Source organism: Bos mutus, chromosome 15 (genome assembly GCF_027580195.1).
Source record: "Bos mutus isolate GX-2022 chromosome 15, NWIPB_WYAK_1.1, whole genome shotgun sequence".
Taxonomy (NCBI): domain Eukaryota; kingdom Metazoa; phylum Chordata; class Mammalia; order Artiodactyla; family Bovidae; genus Bos; species Bos mutus.
Window position 1 is genome coordinate 34,598,423 of NC_091631.1, and position 18,201 is coordinate 34,616,623.

The 18,201-nt window shown below is 45.0% G+C and overlaps 2 protein-coding genes across 9 annotated transcripts in view; both read left to right on the forward strand.

The window, feature by feature from the left end:
- OLFML1 (olfactomedin like 1) overlaps positions 1 to 12,289 on the forward strand; it is a 30,069-nt gene extending 17,780 nt beyond the window's left edge. For both annotated transcript variants that reach the window (XM_005887788.2, XM_070383871.1), the window contains one exon: positions 10,682 to 12,289. In XM_005887788.2, the coding sequence (XP_005887850.1) occupies positions 10,682 to 11,472 (791 nt within the window). In that variant the 3' untranslated portion in view covers positions 11,473 to 12,289. The remainder of the gene's footprint in view (positions 1 to 10,681) is intronic.
- Positions 12,290 to 15,651: 3,362 nt separating this feature from the next.
- The window catches only part of PPFIBP2 (PPFIA binding protein 2), a 166,407-nt gene continuing 163,857 nt past the window's right edge, over positions 15,652 to 18,201 (forward strand). For 2 of the 7 annotated variants that reach the window (XM_070383861.1, XM_070383862.1), the window contains exon 1: positions 15,653 to 15,875. The gene's annotated coding sequence lies outside the window, so the exon portion shown is untranslated. Of the gene's footprint in view, positions 15,876 to 18,201 lie in introns of all 7 variants that reach the window. The other 5 variants (XM_070383863.1, XM_070383867.1, XM_070383868.1 and 2 more) reach the window with 3 other exon arrangements.

An 18,201-nucleotide genomic window follows, 5' to 3' on the forward strand; every position in this document is an offset into this window, starting at 1 on the left:
AAATAAAACTTAAAAGTTATATATATATATAATATGGGGGAAAAGCATAACTGCCACTAGTTTCCAGGACACAAATAACTTGAAGTTTTATTATTGACTACTCATCTGAGGGCTGTCATTTTTGACATCCTCATGTAACTGTCATTTGCTAGGTACTGACAAATGTTTATTAACATGAATGCAATTCAGGTGGTTGAAGGAGTCCAGATTTATTTATTTTTGGTTGCAGTAGGTCTTCCTTGCTGTGTGAGGGCTTTCTCTAGTTGTGGTGAGCGGGGACCTCTTTTCATTGTGGTGCACGGATTTCTCATTGCAGTGGCTTCTCTTCTTGCAAACCTCAGGCTCTAAGCACATGGGCTTCAGTAGTTGGAGCACATGGGCTCAGTAGTTGTGATTCGTGGGCTTTAGAGAGCAGGCTTTGCAGTATGTGGCATCTTCCCAGACTAGGGACCGAGCCCTTGTTGCCTGCATTGGCAGGCAAATTCTTAACCATTGGACCACCAGGGAAGTCCCAAGAAGTCAAAATGTTACTTTTTGTTGGTTGGCCTCAGCACTGTCATGGCACTGGTGGCGTGCGTTTAGCTTGCTGATGTATTACAATGAGCGTATAATGAGGATCAAGGCCTAGTGGAAGTCAAGTCTTACGCCATCTTGGGCCTGGTCGGCTCTGATGAGTTTTTGTCATGTCCTCAATGCCATTCTCTTAAAGGTTGTGCTCCGTCCCCTTCCCTCCTGTCTCACAACCTTGAGTCTGGCTTGTCACTCGGTTCCCACAAACTCATCAGTTACCTGACCTCTCTTTTTCTGTTTCTTGAATCTGTGCCCATTTTTTCATTCCCATCACTATTTAGATTTTTCTCATCTGAATTACGCTTACAGACTCTCCACCTGTCTCCCTGTTTCCCCTCTCCTCCACCTCTACCCCAAGTTAATTCTCTACTAATAACCAGCACAGTTTTTATTTTTTCTTTTTAAATATTTATTTGGCTGTGCCAGGCCTTTGCTGTGGCATGTGGGATCTTTAGTTATAGCATATGGGATCCAGTTCCCTGACCAGGGATCAAACCCCGGCCCCCTGTAATAGGAGCACCAAGTCTTAGCTACTGGACCACCAGAAAGTCCCACATCACTGTTTTTAAAATATAACTCTGATTGAGTCGTTCCTTATGGAGGGAAAAGTCTCACCAAGTCTGGAGAGTATTACTATTGAAAAAGGGGGAAAATATTAAGAACTTTCAAATAAGTGATATTTATAAAAGAATTCACTCTGAGGCCTTGGGCCAAATTCTACCCTAATTGCTTGTCTACAGTTCTGCCTGAGGGGTAAACCACAGATTTTCATTCTCTGATTTGCAAAATGTCAGTATCTCTGTTAAATAATTTGCATCTTGGCTGGACTCAAAGGTTTTCAATTTATTTCTTATCCTTCCTCAACCTTTTAGTCCCGCTAATTATCTCTTCTAAGAGAGGCACAACAGGGAGTTTTAACTTTCCCCATTATTCAAACATTGGAAGTATATTCTCCCCAAATTCCAAAAGAAGAGGAATTTATGAAAAAATTATAGAATATTCACCTGAATAAACTGTACAACATCCAGGCTAAACCTCTTATTTTACAGGTGGAAAAGCTAGATTGACCAAGGGGCTTTTAGGAGTCACACAGAGAACCAAATGGAGTTCAGACCACTGAGATCTCTACTCCCAGTGCCAGGTTCCAGCTACGAGGGACAGGAGAAAGCTGAAGGGAGCACACAGGGGAAGCTTCTGTGCTTTCTCCCCCAGAACTGTGTTTCCATGATCAAAACCATCTAGCACTCTCGTGTTTTGCTATTTCTTCAAAGAGGAGTAGAAGGAGGAAGAAGAATGTTTGTATTAATTACTGCTGTATTATATTATTTAAAAACTGTTTGTTTATTTGGCTGTGCCAGGTCTTAGTTGTGGCATGCAGGTTTAGCTGTGGCTTGTGGGATCTCGTTCCCTGATCAGGGATTGAACCCTGGCCCCCTGCGTCGAGAGTGTGGAGCTTAACCAGTGGACCACCAAGAAAGTCCCATTTCTGCTGTATTTTAAATGAATATTTTATCACTGATGAGACATAGATTGTTCCTTGTTCTTAGCCACAGTCCCTCATAGCTGGCTGCAAGTCTGCTGACTTTCCTCCAAGAGGAATGGGCAGGCTGGGAGCTCCCTAATCAGGACAGATATCTTATCACCCTGCTAATAGGCCCTGGGGAGTCCATTGCTTTCATTTCTTCCTCTCTAGGCATACCCAGGCTCACCCATTCTCCACCCCTTCCCACCATGTCCACAAGCCCATCCACTATGTCCTTTGGGCTGGCTGGGGGTGTCCTGGCTAGGGGTGTCTTGGCTGGCCCTGCCTTCCAGCTCAGATTCAGCTCAGAGGCTCCCTTAATTGGGTGATCTATCAGGTTACTTATCCAAACCTTTGCTTTTTTAGCTTGGAAGATAGAGATTAAAATATCTACCACTTAGATGAACTATAAGATCTAGATAAGCAAAGAAGTACCTAATCACAGTACCAAGCATATTACATGTATTTGTAGGTATTTATTAATTTTTCAAGCTTTTGGACTTGTTCCTCAATAGGGAACAGCTTCTGAGCTTCTCTCATGGCCCATGGGACCACCCCTTCCCCATTAAAGGTATCTGTGATCACATACAGTCCTAAATCCTTGTTCATTCATCATCTGTCATCACAGAGCTTGTGGGAAGAGGAGAGCATTCACATGAGACAGATTCAGCTGGTCAAACTGAGACAAGGCATACTGAGCCCTGGCAGAGATAGGTCCTGGTAAACAGGGCAGCCCGCCCCCTCTCTTCCACACCACAGCGCATAGCCCTCAGAGTTCAGCATGTAGGGGGATCCTTCTGTTAGCTGCTCCTGCAATGCAGACAAAGGACCCTGAGTGCCATGTTGAGATATTTGAAACTTATTCTAAGGTTCCCAGCTGTCCCAGGCTTCTCTACCTTTCCTAGGGATTTGGTCTCTATAACCCAGGCCAACCAGGATGAAACTGACCCAGAGACCATAGGGAAACAAACCCCTAGTCTGGTAAAACAGGTCAGTAATGGGGCATGGTGGAAACTGTTGGCTGAGAGACTTCCATAATGATGCTGAAAAGTCAGCCTCTGTGTACAGTGTAGAATTGAATCTCAGAGACAGAGTTTTGGGTGAAGTAGAAAAGAATAGCTTTATTGGTTTGCCAGGAAAAGGGCACACAACTGACTGGTCCCCTGAAAAACTGTAGTCCTAACCTGGGAGGATTTGGTGGTTCTAGGGTAGCTGACAAGGATCAAGGTGTGTGCAGGGCCTGCCCTCCTTTAATACGGCCTCAGGTGGTTTCTTGATGAGCTTCTCAACATTATCAAACTGTGACCTTCTCTTGATTGAAGAATGCTAACATCTTCCAACCTGACCAACCTAGACAGCAGGTTAAAAAGGAGAGACATTACTTTGCCAACAAAGGTCCATCTAGTCCAAGCTATGGTTTTTCCAGTAGTCATGTATGGATGTGAGAGTTGGACTGTAAAGAAAGCTGAGTGCCGAAGAATTGATGCTTTTGAGCTGTGGTGTTGGAGAAGACTCTTGAGAGTCCCTTGGACTGCAAGGAGATCCAACCACTCCATCCTAAAGGAAATCAGTCCTGAATATTCATTGGAAGGACTGATGCTGAAGCTGAAACTCCAATACTTTGGCCACCTGATGCAAAGAGCTGACTCATTTGAAAAGACGCTGATGCTGGGAAAGATTGAAGGCAGGAGGAGAAAGGGACAATAGAGGATGAGATGGTTGGATGGCATCACTGACTCAATGGACATGAGTTTGAGTAAACTCCGGGAGTTGGTGATGGACAGGGAGGCCTGGCGTGCTGCAGTCCATGGGGTCGCAAAGAGTCAGACACGACTGAGCTATTGAACTGAACTGAACTGAGTATCTTCCATTTGTTAGGGATTTTAGTTCTGCTGCTAAGTCGCTTCAGTCATGTCTGACTCTGTGCGACCCCAGAGACGGCAGCAGGAGAGCTCAAAGATACTATTATATGCATCTCTTGAAGTCAACCAAGACCCTGCCCCAAGGCTGCACTACTGTTTCTTGACTTCGCCTCCCTCTTCCCTGGTTAGCAACTGTTCCAATCTGCCCTTTGGAACTCACGGAAGGTCATGGAGGCTGGAGTCTATTCCCTAGAAACAGGGGATACAGAAAGTCTTCTGAGCCTAGGAGCTCCACAGGGTTCTATTCAGTTTCAATAGCTTGCCCCAAAGTTTGGTCCTGGCCATGGTATGAAACATGCAAGTCCTCTGGGAGCAGCCACAGATGGCACGACTGTTGGAAGGACTGACTCTCTAGGACTTGGTTCTCCCTAACCACATCCCTGCCATATGCTGCCTTGGTGACAATATTGTGTCACGTTTTTAAATTAAATAATGCATTTGAAAGTATTATAAAAACCCTAAAGTGCTTTACAAATTATTATTACTTATGACATCTGCAGTCAGAACTCTGGGTGTGCAGCACTATTTAAACCCTAGAAAAACATCTGCTTGAATGAACCTACCTTCCTTACTAATTCAATAGATGTTTGTTGAACCCACAGAGCTCTCAGGCAGTAGAGTACAATAGCAAACATGAACACAAAAGCCTTGCTTTTGTGGATCTTATAGTCTAGTGAAGGAGAAGGACAGTGCACCAGTAAATAAAACAGATAACATAATTACAAAACTCAATAAATGATCTCAAGGAAATAAGAGAGATGCTACAGAAGATCATTTTAAATTTAGATACAGTAGTCACAGGAAGCCTTTTCAGGATCTGAAATTGAAACTGAGGTTTGAAGGATGAGTAGGAGCAGACTGTGGAGGATCAAAGAAAAGAACACTTCCAGCAGAAAGAAGTTCAAGTGCAAGAGGCAGAAACAAACTTGACAGCTCCCAGAATAGCAGGAAAGCCAATGAAATCTCCACACAGTGAGGCCAGGTACAGTGAGGCCAGGTGGGAGTATAGGGAGGGAGTGGAGGATCAAGTCCGAGAGACTGGGAGAAGCCAAATCAGATAGATGTTTTAGGCCAAGTTAGTGGTAGGGAAAAGCGTTTAGCAAGTCAGTCACATACTTCATGTTTTTATACAGATCACTCGTCCTGCTTTGTGGAGAACATTCTGTAGATAAGCAAAAGTAAACTCAGACAAATTGGTGGTAGTAGTCCAGGCAAAAGGTGAGGATTCACAGAGTGCCGGGGGAAAGGAGGGGGTGGAAAGAGGAGGATATAGAAATATAGTGAGCATTTTCAGTGTAACATCATAAGTTAAAGAGAGGTTTACTACCAGCACTTGCCAGTTTGGAGAGATGGAAAGAAAGGAATCAAAGATGACTTCTGGACAGGTAATTTGAGTGATGATTTTTGCTTGAAATGGGGAAAGGAAGAGAGTTTGGGGAATAAAAGCAAGAGTTCTGCTTTGTACAGAGAAGTTTGAAGGTAGCCAAGGAGGAACACAGAGTAGGCAGTTGGATGAAAAAGTCTGGGGCTAAATAGACATCCAGATAAGATGTCATTCCAGATAGGAATTCTTATGTATTCATTATTCAGAATTTACAGTGCTATTCAGAGCCATGGGAAAGAATGAAGTTACTTGGAAAGTTATCATAAATAGAGAAAAGAAAAAGTCTGAGGACAAAACACTTAAAGGTGGATGATAAGGGACCAGTTATGAATGCCAAGAGAAAAAAAATCCAGAAAGATGGGAGCACAAAGAAAAGCAAAGGTGTTCTATAATCAAGAGAGAAAAGAGTTTCAGGGAGAAGTAGCAATCAGGTAATCAAAGTTTACTGAAAAGTTAATTAGGATGAAGACTGAGAATTGACCCTTAGATTTTGCAACATGGAGGTTGTTGGTGACCTTGAGAAAAGCTGATCCAGTGGAGCAGGCAGGGGGATTTAGACCTGTGGAGACCTGGAGCTGATCTGAGTAGCTTAGGGCGTAAGTGGAGGTGAGGAACCTCCTCTTTTAAGGAGTTTTATTATAAAGTGGAGCAGAGAAATGGGGTCACACTAGAAAGCTTCTAAGATGATCTGGTAACCTGTTTGTTTACAGAGGGGGAGGAAGAGACTGTTGGGCAGGAGAACGGAGGTAATTTCAGGTGCTAAGCCCTTGTGTTGGTGAGAGGAACAAGATTCATTGCAAAAGTAAAGAGAGCAGGAGGGAAGGCAAATAGTGTGGATTCATGTGAAATTGATTAATAGATTGGTTAGTTGGAAAACTCATTCATTCAGCAAACACTGGCTTCCTATGTGCCAGTTGCAATCCCAGGGGCAAGATACACAGCAGTGAATGAAACAGATGAGACAGTGCTCATGCCCTCATGGAGTTTATGCTCTATTGAGGGGAGCTGAACAATAAATATGTTAACAGATGAATTTATAATATATCAGAGAGAAGATGACAAGCACTAGGGAGAACGATGAGCTAGGGTAAGGGGGTTGTGCGGAGCTGGACAAGGGGGCTGCCATTTTTAATAGGGTGATCAGAGGAGACCTTGATAATGAGGGAGCATTTGTGAGCAGACCTAAATGGAGCGAGGGAGGAAGGCATGTAGTTATCTTCAGGAAGAGGGTTCCAATCAGAGGGAACAAAATGTGCCAATTTCCTGAGGCAGGAGTGTGCTTGGCACAGTCTGAGGCACAGCAGGGAGGCCAGTGTAGCTGAACAAAATGCTCAAAGTAGGGGAGTTTGCAGAAATCAAGGCAGAGAGGCAGTGGGCCTGCAGCCCCGGATGGCCTGGAAGGTAGAGCTGAGCTTTACTCTGAGTCAGATGGGAAGTCACTGGTGAGTTTTAAGCAGACAGGGAAATGATCTGACTTATATTTTTCAAAGATACCTTCGGCAGCTGTGGAGAGTGGCCTCTGAGGTCAAGGATGGAAGTGTGGGAGGCTATTGCAGTAATCCACACCAGAGATGATATTGTTCTCTGATTGCATCTGTTTTCTTAGTGAAATCAGAGGTGAGATCTTCCTAGGAGAGTGAGGAGGCTATGATGGAAGCTTGAGGAATGAAAAGAAGGTACGGTTATTGTGGGTGATGAATTGATTAAAGAACTATGGTAGGGTTCCTCACCTCCAAGCTACTCAGATCAGCTCCAGGTCTCCACAGGTCTAAATCCCCCTGCCTGCTCCATTGGATCAGCTTTTCTCAAGGTCACCAACAACCTTCATGTTGCAAAATCTAAGAGTCAATTCTTGGTCTTCATCCTAATCAACTTCTCAATAAACTTTGATTACTTGATCGCTACTTCTCCCTGAAACTCTTTCTTCTCTTGATTGTAGAACACCTTTGCTTTTCTTTGTGCTCCCATCTTTCTGGATTTTTTTTTTTTTCCTTGTCATTCATGACTGGTTCCCAAATAGCTGGCAGTACACACAGTTTGCCAAATGCTTACTCACCTCCACCTCTGGGACTTCTCTGGCCATACATCTTTCCTACTGTGTCCACTCTCTCTCCTTTCACCATATTTCTTTTCCTCTGACTCCAGTTGGCCTCCAGTTGGCCTGGAGAACCTATGTATTTATTAAGAACAAAATGACAACCCACTGACACATCCAGTTTCTTATATTGAAGCTTTTGGAAGGATTTGCGGAGGCCCTTGGAATGTTCAGTTCTCTTCAAGAGACTGTTATACATTCGACTGTCACTCCACCACTTCACCCTATAGCAGTCAGTGAGGGAGACCTAGAGACTTCCTGTGCTTTTTTAAGACTTTCCTCTCCTACCTATGATATAGACCTCGGCAGGATTTGAGGGAGACATACAGGATTTCTCATGCTTTTAGTCAGGCCACCACACCCTGCCTCTGTGACATGCCCATCTCACAACAGACTGTCTAAACAGGGCAGTCCCAGCAACAAGCTCATGACTGGAATTGATGACCCACTTTTTCTAAAATGGCGAGTGGCATTCATCTAATCTTGACCCATATCTCTCTCTAACTTGTGAGAATCCCAAGACCCTGAGGTCTTCTTGAAGATAGCAGATGTAAGGGCCAGGTGGAAAGGGCTTACACCACTTCTGTCTACATCCCACTGGACAGGACATAGATCAATAGGTGCAGCTTATGTACAAAGGAGGCTGCGAACATGTGCCTGGAGAAGAGGAAAATGAAATGGTACCTGATGAACGCAGATATTTGTCTCTGTGGTGACACAGAGATCAAGGGAGGGCTTCTCTGGTGGTTCAGTGGTAAAAAAATCTGCCTGCTATGCAGGAAACAGGGGCTCGATCCCTGATCCAGGAAGATCCCACATGCCGGGAAGCAACTAGGCTTGTTCACCACAGCTATTGAGCCTGTGTTCTAGAGCCCAGGAGCCACAGCTACTGAGCTAATGCGCCACAACTACCAAAGCCCGTGTGCCCTAGAGCTCACGCACTGCAACCAGAGAGTAGCCTCAACTTGCTGCCTCTAGAGAAAAGCCCGCACAGCAACAAAGATCCAGCTCAGCCAAAAAATATAATAGAAATAAGTAAATATATATATATATATATTTAAAAGATCGAGGGAGAAAAAAACCTTTAATAAGGAGGAACTAATCAATATTGCCATTCTACAGAAAGGTCAGCTAAAATACGGACATAAAAGGTTGAAATTTTCAGTTAGGAAGTCTGTGGTCATGCTTTAAAGGGTCATTTTTGTGAAGTTATGGTGAAGTGAAAGAATGGGAGGTGAAGAAATGGGTGCAGAGAGTACAAACTATAGGAGAGTCTAGTTCTATAACATGGTAGAGTGAAGGAAGTTGGAAAAGGTGTCTAATTGTGGGAGAATTGATATTTACAAGCTAAAGAACTGGTGGTGAAGGAGAAATCTGAGATGGGAAGGGGGATCATTCATGGAGGGAACTAGAAGGCAGGAAAGGATGAGACAGGAGTGTAGGTGAACTAACTAGTCTTCACAGGAGGAATGACATGGCTGCTTCTAAGATATGTGGGAGGGGAGCAAGGTTAGGAGTTGAAGAAAAAGTCTATAAGTGAGGAGCAGGAAGTCAAGGAAGTTCACGTCTAGTAGTATTTATGTTTGCAAAGACGTTATTATGAAGGATCGGTGGGCTAGTTGTGGGGCAAAAGGAGGGCTTTAAGATAGCTGCCATGTGGAAGATGGGCTGAGCATGGAGAGCAGTATAGTATTTAGGGCTCAGTTGACGTTGGAGACCCCTTAGTGTAATGATACCAGTAGGCACCAATGTGAGATTTTTTTCACCAACACACAGCTCTCAAGGGCAGAGGCAGATCTTTGAATTGATCTAGGATCAAAGAAGGAAGGGTTTTTTGAGAGAGTAATAGTCTGAGTGGCAGTGAGGAGCTAGAGAAATATAGGCCCCTTCTTTTTACTCCATCTTCCTCCACCTAGTTTAGAGCCCTTCATCCTGTTTGGATTACAGAAATACCTTCTGCTTGGTTTCCCTGATTTTAGTCTCTTTCCCATGTATCTATTGTACACATGACTATCAGCTTAATTAGTCTTGTAGAACAGTGGCCATGTTTCATTCTTATTCAAAAGCTTTAGTAGCTCCCTACCTTCTTGGAGAATTAAATCCATATTCCTTAGCTCCACCCTCAAGGTTCCAGGCACAGAGCAGGTTTCAACTAGTTTGTTTTATGCATCTAGTTTTATACACAAAGGATTTAGCTTATACTGGATGAAAAACTGTACTACTTCACTAAGTTTGAAGGACTTTCCCAAATGCAATTTTGTTAACTATTGGGAAAGCTTCTCCTACCCCTCTCAGAATGTCCTTCAAGGTGTCTTTCAAGGGCTAACTCAAAGGCAGGTTCTCCCCTGTATCAAATGACATGTCTCTTCTCTGTCCTCTTTTTTGAAAAAAAATTCATTTTAAGCTTTATATCTAGAGTCAGGCACCTATTAAGCAAGAACTGTGCCTAATTTATCATTGTACCCCAGCCCATTGTACCCCCAGCTCATAACACCTAGCTTAGTATCTTGCTTTTTGTTGGTATCCAGAGTCGGCTGACTAAAGGCATGCATGCATTCATGAGTAAATAAGTAATGAGTCAATGGACATGAATTTGAGCAAACTCAAATTTAGTGAGATAGTGAAGGACAGGGAAGTCTGGCATGCTGCAGTCCATGGGGTCTCAAAGATTCAGACACAACTGAGCAACTGAACAATGACAACAATGTTCTAGAAAGTTTAAGAATCAGAATCCTTCCTGGAAGGTCATCTTCTCACGTTGTAGGGTTGATATTATAATTGTTATCCTTAGTACTTAGCACTGTTCTAAGACAGTACTGTAAGCTAAGTATACAGCAGAAACCTAGTAAAATCTTGGCAAACACAATTGAATTAGGTGCTTCCATACTCAGTGCGTCACCTGAAGTGCTCTGGAGAGTGAACAGGGCCTAGGACACAGCAAATAGTTGTTTATATCTTGATTTGATTAACTTGACTAATGAATGCTCTTATAACCGGACAGCAACTCCCTTCACAGACTCAGTTATTCTTTAAAATCTTTGATTCATTAAATCCTACAATCATTGACTGATCTTTATGTGATAATTTAATATTAGACACTGAAGGAAAAAAAAAAAAGCAATCTGTGAGAAAAGCAGACATCTCATATGTTCATAAAGTAACCTCTCCTTTTCCTCCTTTGTGGCTAGGCTGTGACAATATGCTGATGGGCATAAAGTCTCTGAAAATAGTGAAGAAGACGACTGACACAGATGGCTCTTGGATGAAAGATGCTGTCAGTGACTCTCCAAAGGTTTATGTCTTCATTGGGTCCAGAAACAACACTGTCTGGGAATTTGCCAATATACGGGCCTTCATGGAAGATAGCACCAAGCCAGCCCCCCGGAAGCTGATTCTAACACATTCCTGGCAGGGAACAGGCCAAGTGATCTACAAAGGTTTCCTATTTTTTCACAGCCAAGGGACTCCCAATGAGATCATCAAATATAATCTGCAAAAGAGGATTGTAGAAGACCGGATGCTTCTCTTTGGAGGAGCAGGCAGAGCCCTGGCCTACCAGCACTCCCCTTCAACTTACATTGACCTGGCTGTGGATGAGCACGGGCTCTGGGCCATCCACTCAGGGCCAGGCATCCGCAGCCATTTGGTTCTCACAAAAATTGAGCCTGACACGCTGGGAGTAGAACACTCATGGGACACTCCATGCAGAAGCCAGGACGCTGAAGCCTCGTTCCTCTTGTGTGGGGTCCTCTATGTGGTCTACAGTTCTGGAGGCCATGGCCCACATCGCATCACCTGTGTCTATGATCCTCTTGGCACCATCATGGAAGAGAATCTGCCCAACTTGTTCTTTCCCAGGCGGCCAAGAAGTCACTCCATGATCCATTACAACCCCAGAGATAAGCACCTCTATGCCTGGAATGATGGAAATCAGATGATTTACAAACTCCAGACCAGGAGAAAGCAGCCTCTCCAGTGATGCATTACAGTGGGGAGGGAGATGGCCAGGGATGCTGTGCTCCAGGATGGGGGGCCAGGGCCCCTCTGCAATATACTATAGTATTAATATATTAATAGCATCCCACTCATGGCACACAGGGAGATGAGGGGCTGCAAGTGGGGATGCACACACATTCTTTTCTAGATGATGTTGCCTTTGGTATCTTCTAAAAGCTTAGATGACAGTCTGTCATTCAGGAATTTTCAGGAAGTTCCATTACCCATCCCAACGCCCTGGTGCTCAAGGCCTTCCACATCCTGATCCAGCTTACTTCCAAACTTTTCTTTTTAGTAAAGCATTTTAGCATGTACTTTAATAATTCTCCCCACTCTCACCTTCTCAGCCATTAGAAATGTAGGCCACACCCTCATACTCCTGGCTTTTCTCCCCTCTGGCCTTTGCCCAAGCTCTTTCCTCTTTTACAGTTGCCTATTGATATTCTCCTATTATTCACTACCCAACTAAAGTACTATTTTTTGGATTAATTTTTATTGGAGTATACTTGCTTTCAATGTTGTGTTAGTTTCTACTGTACAACAGCAAAATGAATCAGCCCTGCATACACACGTATCCCCTCCCTTTTGGCCTTCCTTCCCATTCAGGTCACCACAGTGCATTAAGCAGAATTCCCTGTGCTACACAGTATGTTCTCATTAGTTATCTATTCTATACATAGTATCAATAGTGTAAAGTAATATTTCTTGTTGATGTTTAATTTTGATTTCCCCTGGTACTGTCCCTACACCAAGCAAGGCGGTCGTAATAAGAAAGTGAAAATATTACCATTTGAATACCACTTTCCAGTTATAAAGTGTCTGCATCTGTGTTAGAACTCCTCTCACCCTTAGGAGATAGACAGGGACAAGCCTTTATAGACAGAGGGTTTCGGTGAGCCATTCAAAGTACCAAAGCTACAAAAGGAAAGAGCTAGAAAAGACCGCAAAGCCCATAATCTTGTCATTGTCCAAGGAAGCATCAAATATATGTTTGTTCACCCAACTTTTCTCAGCAATTTGTTAATCATTTCAGCCTAAAAATAACGGCCTGCCTCTTTAGCTAGTTTCATGCCTGCACAAGACCCTCCTGTAGGCCTTTGAAAAGCTACTTCCTCCAGAAAACCAGCCTAAGGCTGAGGACCCTTCTGTAGACTCATCTTGCCTTACCTTCCCCTGCTTCTTTCTTCCTGCCTGAAACACAATAAAAGTGACACTAAGCAAATAAACCTCATCAGGTTCTATTTGCCTACATGCCCTCCGCATGAGCGTTTCAGGGAGTGCTGCCCGTGCCTGGATTTACAGTGAACAATCCCCACTCACTGAGGCCTTCAGGAAGTATTCTGGAATCTGGATGGATGCCAAATAGCAGGCAAGGGACTCCCTGCCACAGCAGGCGTGCCACGTGGCACAGGGGACAGAGACCACCTGGGCCTGTCTGGAGGGGCTTCTTCAAACTTTCCCACACAATTGTTCACTGCAGGCTGTTCAGGTCACAAGTGCAGGCTGTGGTGCCAGTCTGGGTCATGTGCTGGGGCCTCTGTCTTCCCAGGTTGGTCACATGAGAGGGTTTGCTCTGTTTGCAGCTGTTTTCCAACTCTGCCAAGCCCAGGCTGGGACCATAGGCAGTGAAGAGAGGGGTGGGGTTTTTTTTTCGTTTTCTTTCCCATAGGATTTGAGTAGCTGTTTGGCAGAATGGAATTGCTAAGCCCATGGACATAGCACAGTTACCCACAGTTCTAACAGAGTGGTACAGAGAGCTCAAATCCATTGTGGAATGAGGCAGATATGAATAAATAAATGTGGTGATATTACCCATTCCATGGATTGGGGGCCATTTGCTGCCCCATGGGTAAAATAACATTACCTATTTCACAGGGAAAAGGAATGTGCCTCACAGATGAGGGTAGCAGGGGAATTAATCAGAGTGGGATTACTCATAAATCCTGCATACATGGTGGCTTTGGAGGCGCAGAGAGGCTACCTGTGTGCTGTCTACCATTCATCTGTGATAGGCTTTGCTTTGACAGTTATGCAGGGCACACCTGCCACTAACAACCCACTCTCATGCCTTAAATTTCTGTAGCTAGAATCACCTTTTAGGTTAAGACATTTTCTCCTGGAAGCCCCTGTTAACAGGGCACTTTGTTTCCTGGGAGCCAGGGGTAATCATGTAGGTCTGTGGACACTTCTTGGGCTTCTTTCAGATGAACTTTTCAGTTCTGGCCTCTTGTTGGATTTTACTGAGGATTGAAGGTCCTAAGATCTAGACCAGTGGTTCTTAAACTTGACTGCACCTAAGAATCACCTGAGGAGGTTTTAAAAATCCTGATGCCAAGCCATACCCTCAGACCATTCAATCAGAGCCTCTGGAGGAGGGACCAGACAGTGCTGTGATTTTTAAGTTCCCTCCCCTAAAATGGTCCCAAAGTGTGAATAAGCAGGAAAATCAGTGATTTACACCATTTAAAAAAAATTGAAGTATAGTTGATATACAATGTTGTATTAGTTTCAGGTGTACAGCAAAGTGATGCAGTATTTTCTTTTTCACATTCTTTTTATTATAGGTTATTACAAAATATTGAATATAGTCCCCTGGGCTATACAGTAAATCCTTGTTTATCATTATACATATATATATATATATATATATTAGTGTGTATCTGCTAATCCCAAACTCCTAATTTATTCATCATTCCCCTTTCCCTTTCGGTAACCAGAATTTATTTTCAATGTCTGTGACTTATACCATTTTTAAAGATGATTTTTAAAAAGTAATGTATAGTTCTAAAGAACAGACTATCATTTTCTGGGGACTGCGGGTCCCCTAGGGCAATAACATGTAGGATTTGGAAACACCCATGAACTCGTGTGAACCATGGCAGCCTCCTCTATAAAAGCCTCTGAGCTGCTATTTTAAGGAAGTGAAAGCGAACTGAAGAGTGTCCTGTTGTAACACAACTCTTGTGGGCCCCAGCCTTCCTCTGCTGGCTTTGCCCTTGGCCTGCCTCTGGCCGGGTTCCTGCAGTGACCAGAGTCTCATATTTGCCAGGGTGGCTTAAGTTTTGTTCGCATGTACAAGTCTTCTGGGCACACTGGTAATTTCAGACCGTCAGGATAATATAAAAAAAGATGTGTCTTGTGGAGTTGATGAACAATCCAGCCTGTAGAAATGTAGATAAAAACTGAGGTTAGGGAGATAGTGACTCCTGCCAGAGCTGGGGACTATGCCAGAGTCCTTGGTGTCGATGCCATCTGAGGCCCACAGGGATTTTAATCCGCTGAACTGAGCAACCAAGTCTTGTGGGCCCAGACAGGGCAACAATCTAGCAGTACCACCAAAGGGGATTCATGCCCTACACCGGGGGAAGGCCTTGGCCTAGGTCCCCAAAGGCCCAGTCCTGCCCCGATCCTACAATCCATTCCTGTGCTCAGCAAAGCTTTTGTTGTGCCTGTGGAACCCCCGCCTAAATGCTGGGCACAGGACAGGACTATTTGTCCCTAGCTGTTCACAAGAACGGGTGCCGGCGCCTTTGATTGACGCTGACCGCTAGAGGGACCTCCACTCCAGGTCGCGGGGTTCGAGAGCGGCCAGATTCTAGGGTGACTCAGTCTTCCGAACTGGGGGCGCTCAGAGACAAGAAATGAGATTGCCTTCAGGCCAACCTCAATTTGAACTAGATCGCCTGGGCCCAGAAGCTGGGACTGCCTCTAAAACATTCTTTCTATGACATCTCTTTTTGCAATTCTCGACACAAGTTCCCTTTCTGCTTTTCGCTTTTATTCCCTATGGCCAAAGAACGGTGCTCGAGGGCTGGAGAAGCCCAGGGAACCGGGAGCCCAGGACCGCCAGGCGTCAACCGGGGCCGGAAGGGTGCTGGAGAGGGAGGTGACAAGAGCAGGGGCGGGGCTCCTAGGGGCGTGGCCACCAGAGAGAGGCGGGGCTTAAGGGAATGGTAAAGTCGTCTTAGGAGGCGGAGCTGGGGCTGGGCGGGGCTGGGGCTGGACCGGCGGGGGCTGAGCAAGTCTGAAGGGGCGGGGTTGACGAGGCAGGTCGCTAAGGAACTGGAACTCTTGGCGGTTGGGTCCCTGCGGGCTGCCACGGAGCCTAGAGGGGAGGGGGCGTGGCAGAGGGGCGGTCCCGGGGGAAGGTGGGACGGTCTGGGAGCGGGCGCTTCGGGACGAGCCTCCCGAGTCTCCCGTGGGTCCCCGCCCCCGTCACGTGGGCTCCGGACGCGGCCGCTGCCGGTCGGTCCGCTGGTTGGTCGGTTAGTTGGTCGGTGGGTCAGTGGCCTGCTACTCGTTTCTCGGCTCTCATGTTCGGAGGTTGGGGGGGACAAGTGAAAGGCCCGCACACCTGAGCTGTCCGGAGAGGAGCCCAACACTCAGGTCAGTGGGTTCTCCCCACGCCCCCCGGGCCCACTGCGCAGGCTGAACTGGGAGCCCCCGCAGGGGAATTGCCTTAGGAACCGAGATCGCCGAGTGTGTCCCAGACGCGAGGGCGGGGACCCTCCTCCCCTTCTCTTGCCAGATTGGGAGGCGAATATAACTCCTGGGGATTTGCTTCGCGTCTCCTCCCAGTCCTGTCCGAAGTCTACGGACTGTCCGCGCCCCTACAGGTGCCGGGATGGCCCTGGAGATGCGCGGGGTGGTTGGTCATCCCAGCTGTGTGTAGTGTGTCAGAGCTCTGCTCATTTGGTTGGAGCAGCGGCGTAGTCTAGAGAGATAGCCCAAGGTTGTCGGGAAGCTTACGGTCCGTTTTGCCCAAGCAAATCGGTGTTCCCCAGAGCGTGCGTCCAGCTGCAACGCCTTAGCAGAAATCAACTCTACTGTAATTGGGAAAATGCAACATGCTTTTCCAAACCTCAAGCCACTGCGTCCCAAAAGACGGCAAGACGGGGATGGTTCTGTGTTCCTCTCCTTCATGACATCCTGACTCCAGACCTTCAGTTGTTCCTCAGATGAAAATAAGATTATATATTTAAAGACCAGGGCTTCCAAAGTGTGCATAAGATCAAAACAGGCATTCTAGCCAGCATTTAGTCCTCTTAAAAAACAAATCCAGAGCATTTTTACTTTTAGAGCAGCTGGATGTTTGTCTCCCTTTGTATATTTTCGTTCACTTCCTGTCTCATATCTCTTTCTCCCAGTTCCTTAATCAATTATACTACAAATCTGCAATGTTACCAAATTTTATGTTGCATTCTATGACGTTTAATGCCCAACAAAGGCAGTTAGCTGTACACAAAATTCGTCTTCTGCGTGTTCAGTCTTTGATTGTTATTTGTACTACGTGAAAAAATACTTGATTTAGGGGTTATTTCTTTTTTACTTGAGGCTTAGGTAGTCTGTATGTAATCTGCTTAAATTCATATTTAGGTGACTTTGAAGTGGGAGATGAGGGGGACTGGTGAAATTTTACTACACTCATTCATAATTTTTACTTAATAATACATTGTTAGTATTGTTAGTAACAATAATACATTATTGTTAGTATAGTTAGTATTACTTAATACTACATTATTGTTAGTATTGTTAGTATACTTAATAATACATTATTGTTAGTAATTTAACAATAATACATATTGTTAGATTAATAATACATTATTAATCTCAAGTTCAGTATCTCACTGAACTTGAGATTCAGTGATGTGCCAGTTATTAGCATATTGCTACTACAGAGATAAACAGCATCATGGTCTCTTTACTGGGTCAGCTATGTGCTGCAGGTGCCTGACAAGTAGAATGAAATAAATGCTATGAAGGAGGTATGAGCAAAGTGTTGTGGGAATTTATCTTTCATCTGATTGTGTAAAACCTGGGATAATTTCGGGAAGGCGGTGACATGTGCATGGTGGACCTTGAAGGATTTCTCCGGGCAGAGGTAGGTAGAGTGTGACCTGCCCTGTGAGAACTGTGTACGCAGGCAAGCACTTCATAGCCTGAGAAGTAGCAAGTGGCCCAGCTTGGCTGCAGTGGCAAGTGAGAGACAATAAAGCTGGTGATAAGGAAGAAACCTGTTCCCAGCGGGCCATGAAGGCCAGGTGGAGAAGTCAGGGCTTTGAAATCATGAGCCTCAATAATGGCTTTTAAGCAGGAGATTGATTGATGGTTCTCTGAATTTAAAGTCTGGGACCTTGGCCCTTGACCCTTTCAGCCTCCCAAACCTCTAGCCCAGTGGAGAAAACCCAGTAAATATTTGTGGAATGAATGATCTGGCAACACTTGGTAGCAGTGCTTTTCAACCTTTAACAAGCTTAAGAGTCACCTGGGGATCTTGTTCAAATGCAAATTCTGATTCCTAGGTCGGGGTGGAACCTGACATTCTGCTTTTCTCGGAAGTTCTCAGCAGTGCAGCCCCTTCACTTATCTATAGCAAGGATTAAAAAAAAAAAAGTTTGCAAACCTGGCTGAGCCTCAGAATTGCCTAGGGAGCTTTTAAATTACTCAGATTAAGTAGGTCTGGCATGTTTTTACCAAATTCCTCTGTGATTCTGATGAAGGCCAAATGGAAACTGCTAGGTGAGAGACCCTGGGGTTGGAGAAGCCCAGTGGAAGATCAATTAAGATAGAAGTGACTAGGGCCTGTGCTGGATCCCGGAGAGGATACAGGTAGGAGAGACTAGAGAGACAGAATCTGTGGGCTAGGGGGCCAGATGGAGAAGTGAGGAGGGAGGAACAGTCCTGAAAGAACTGCGCTTTGGACAAGGAATGC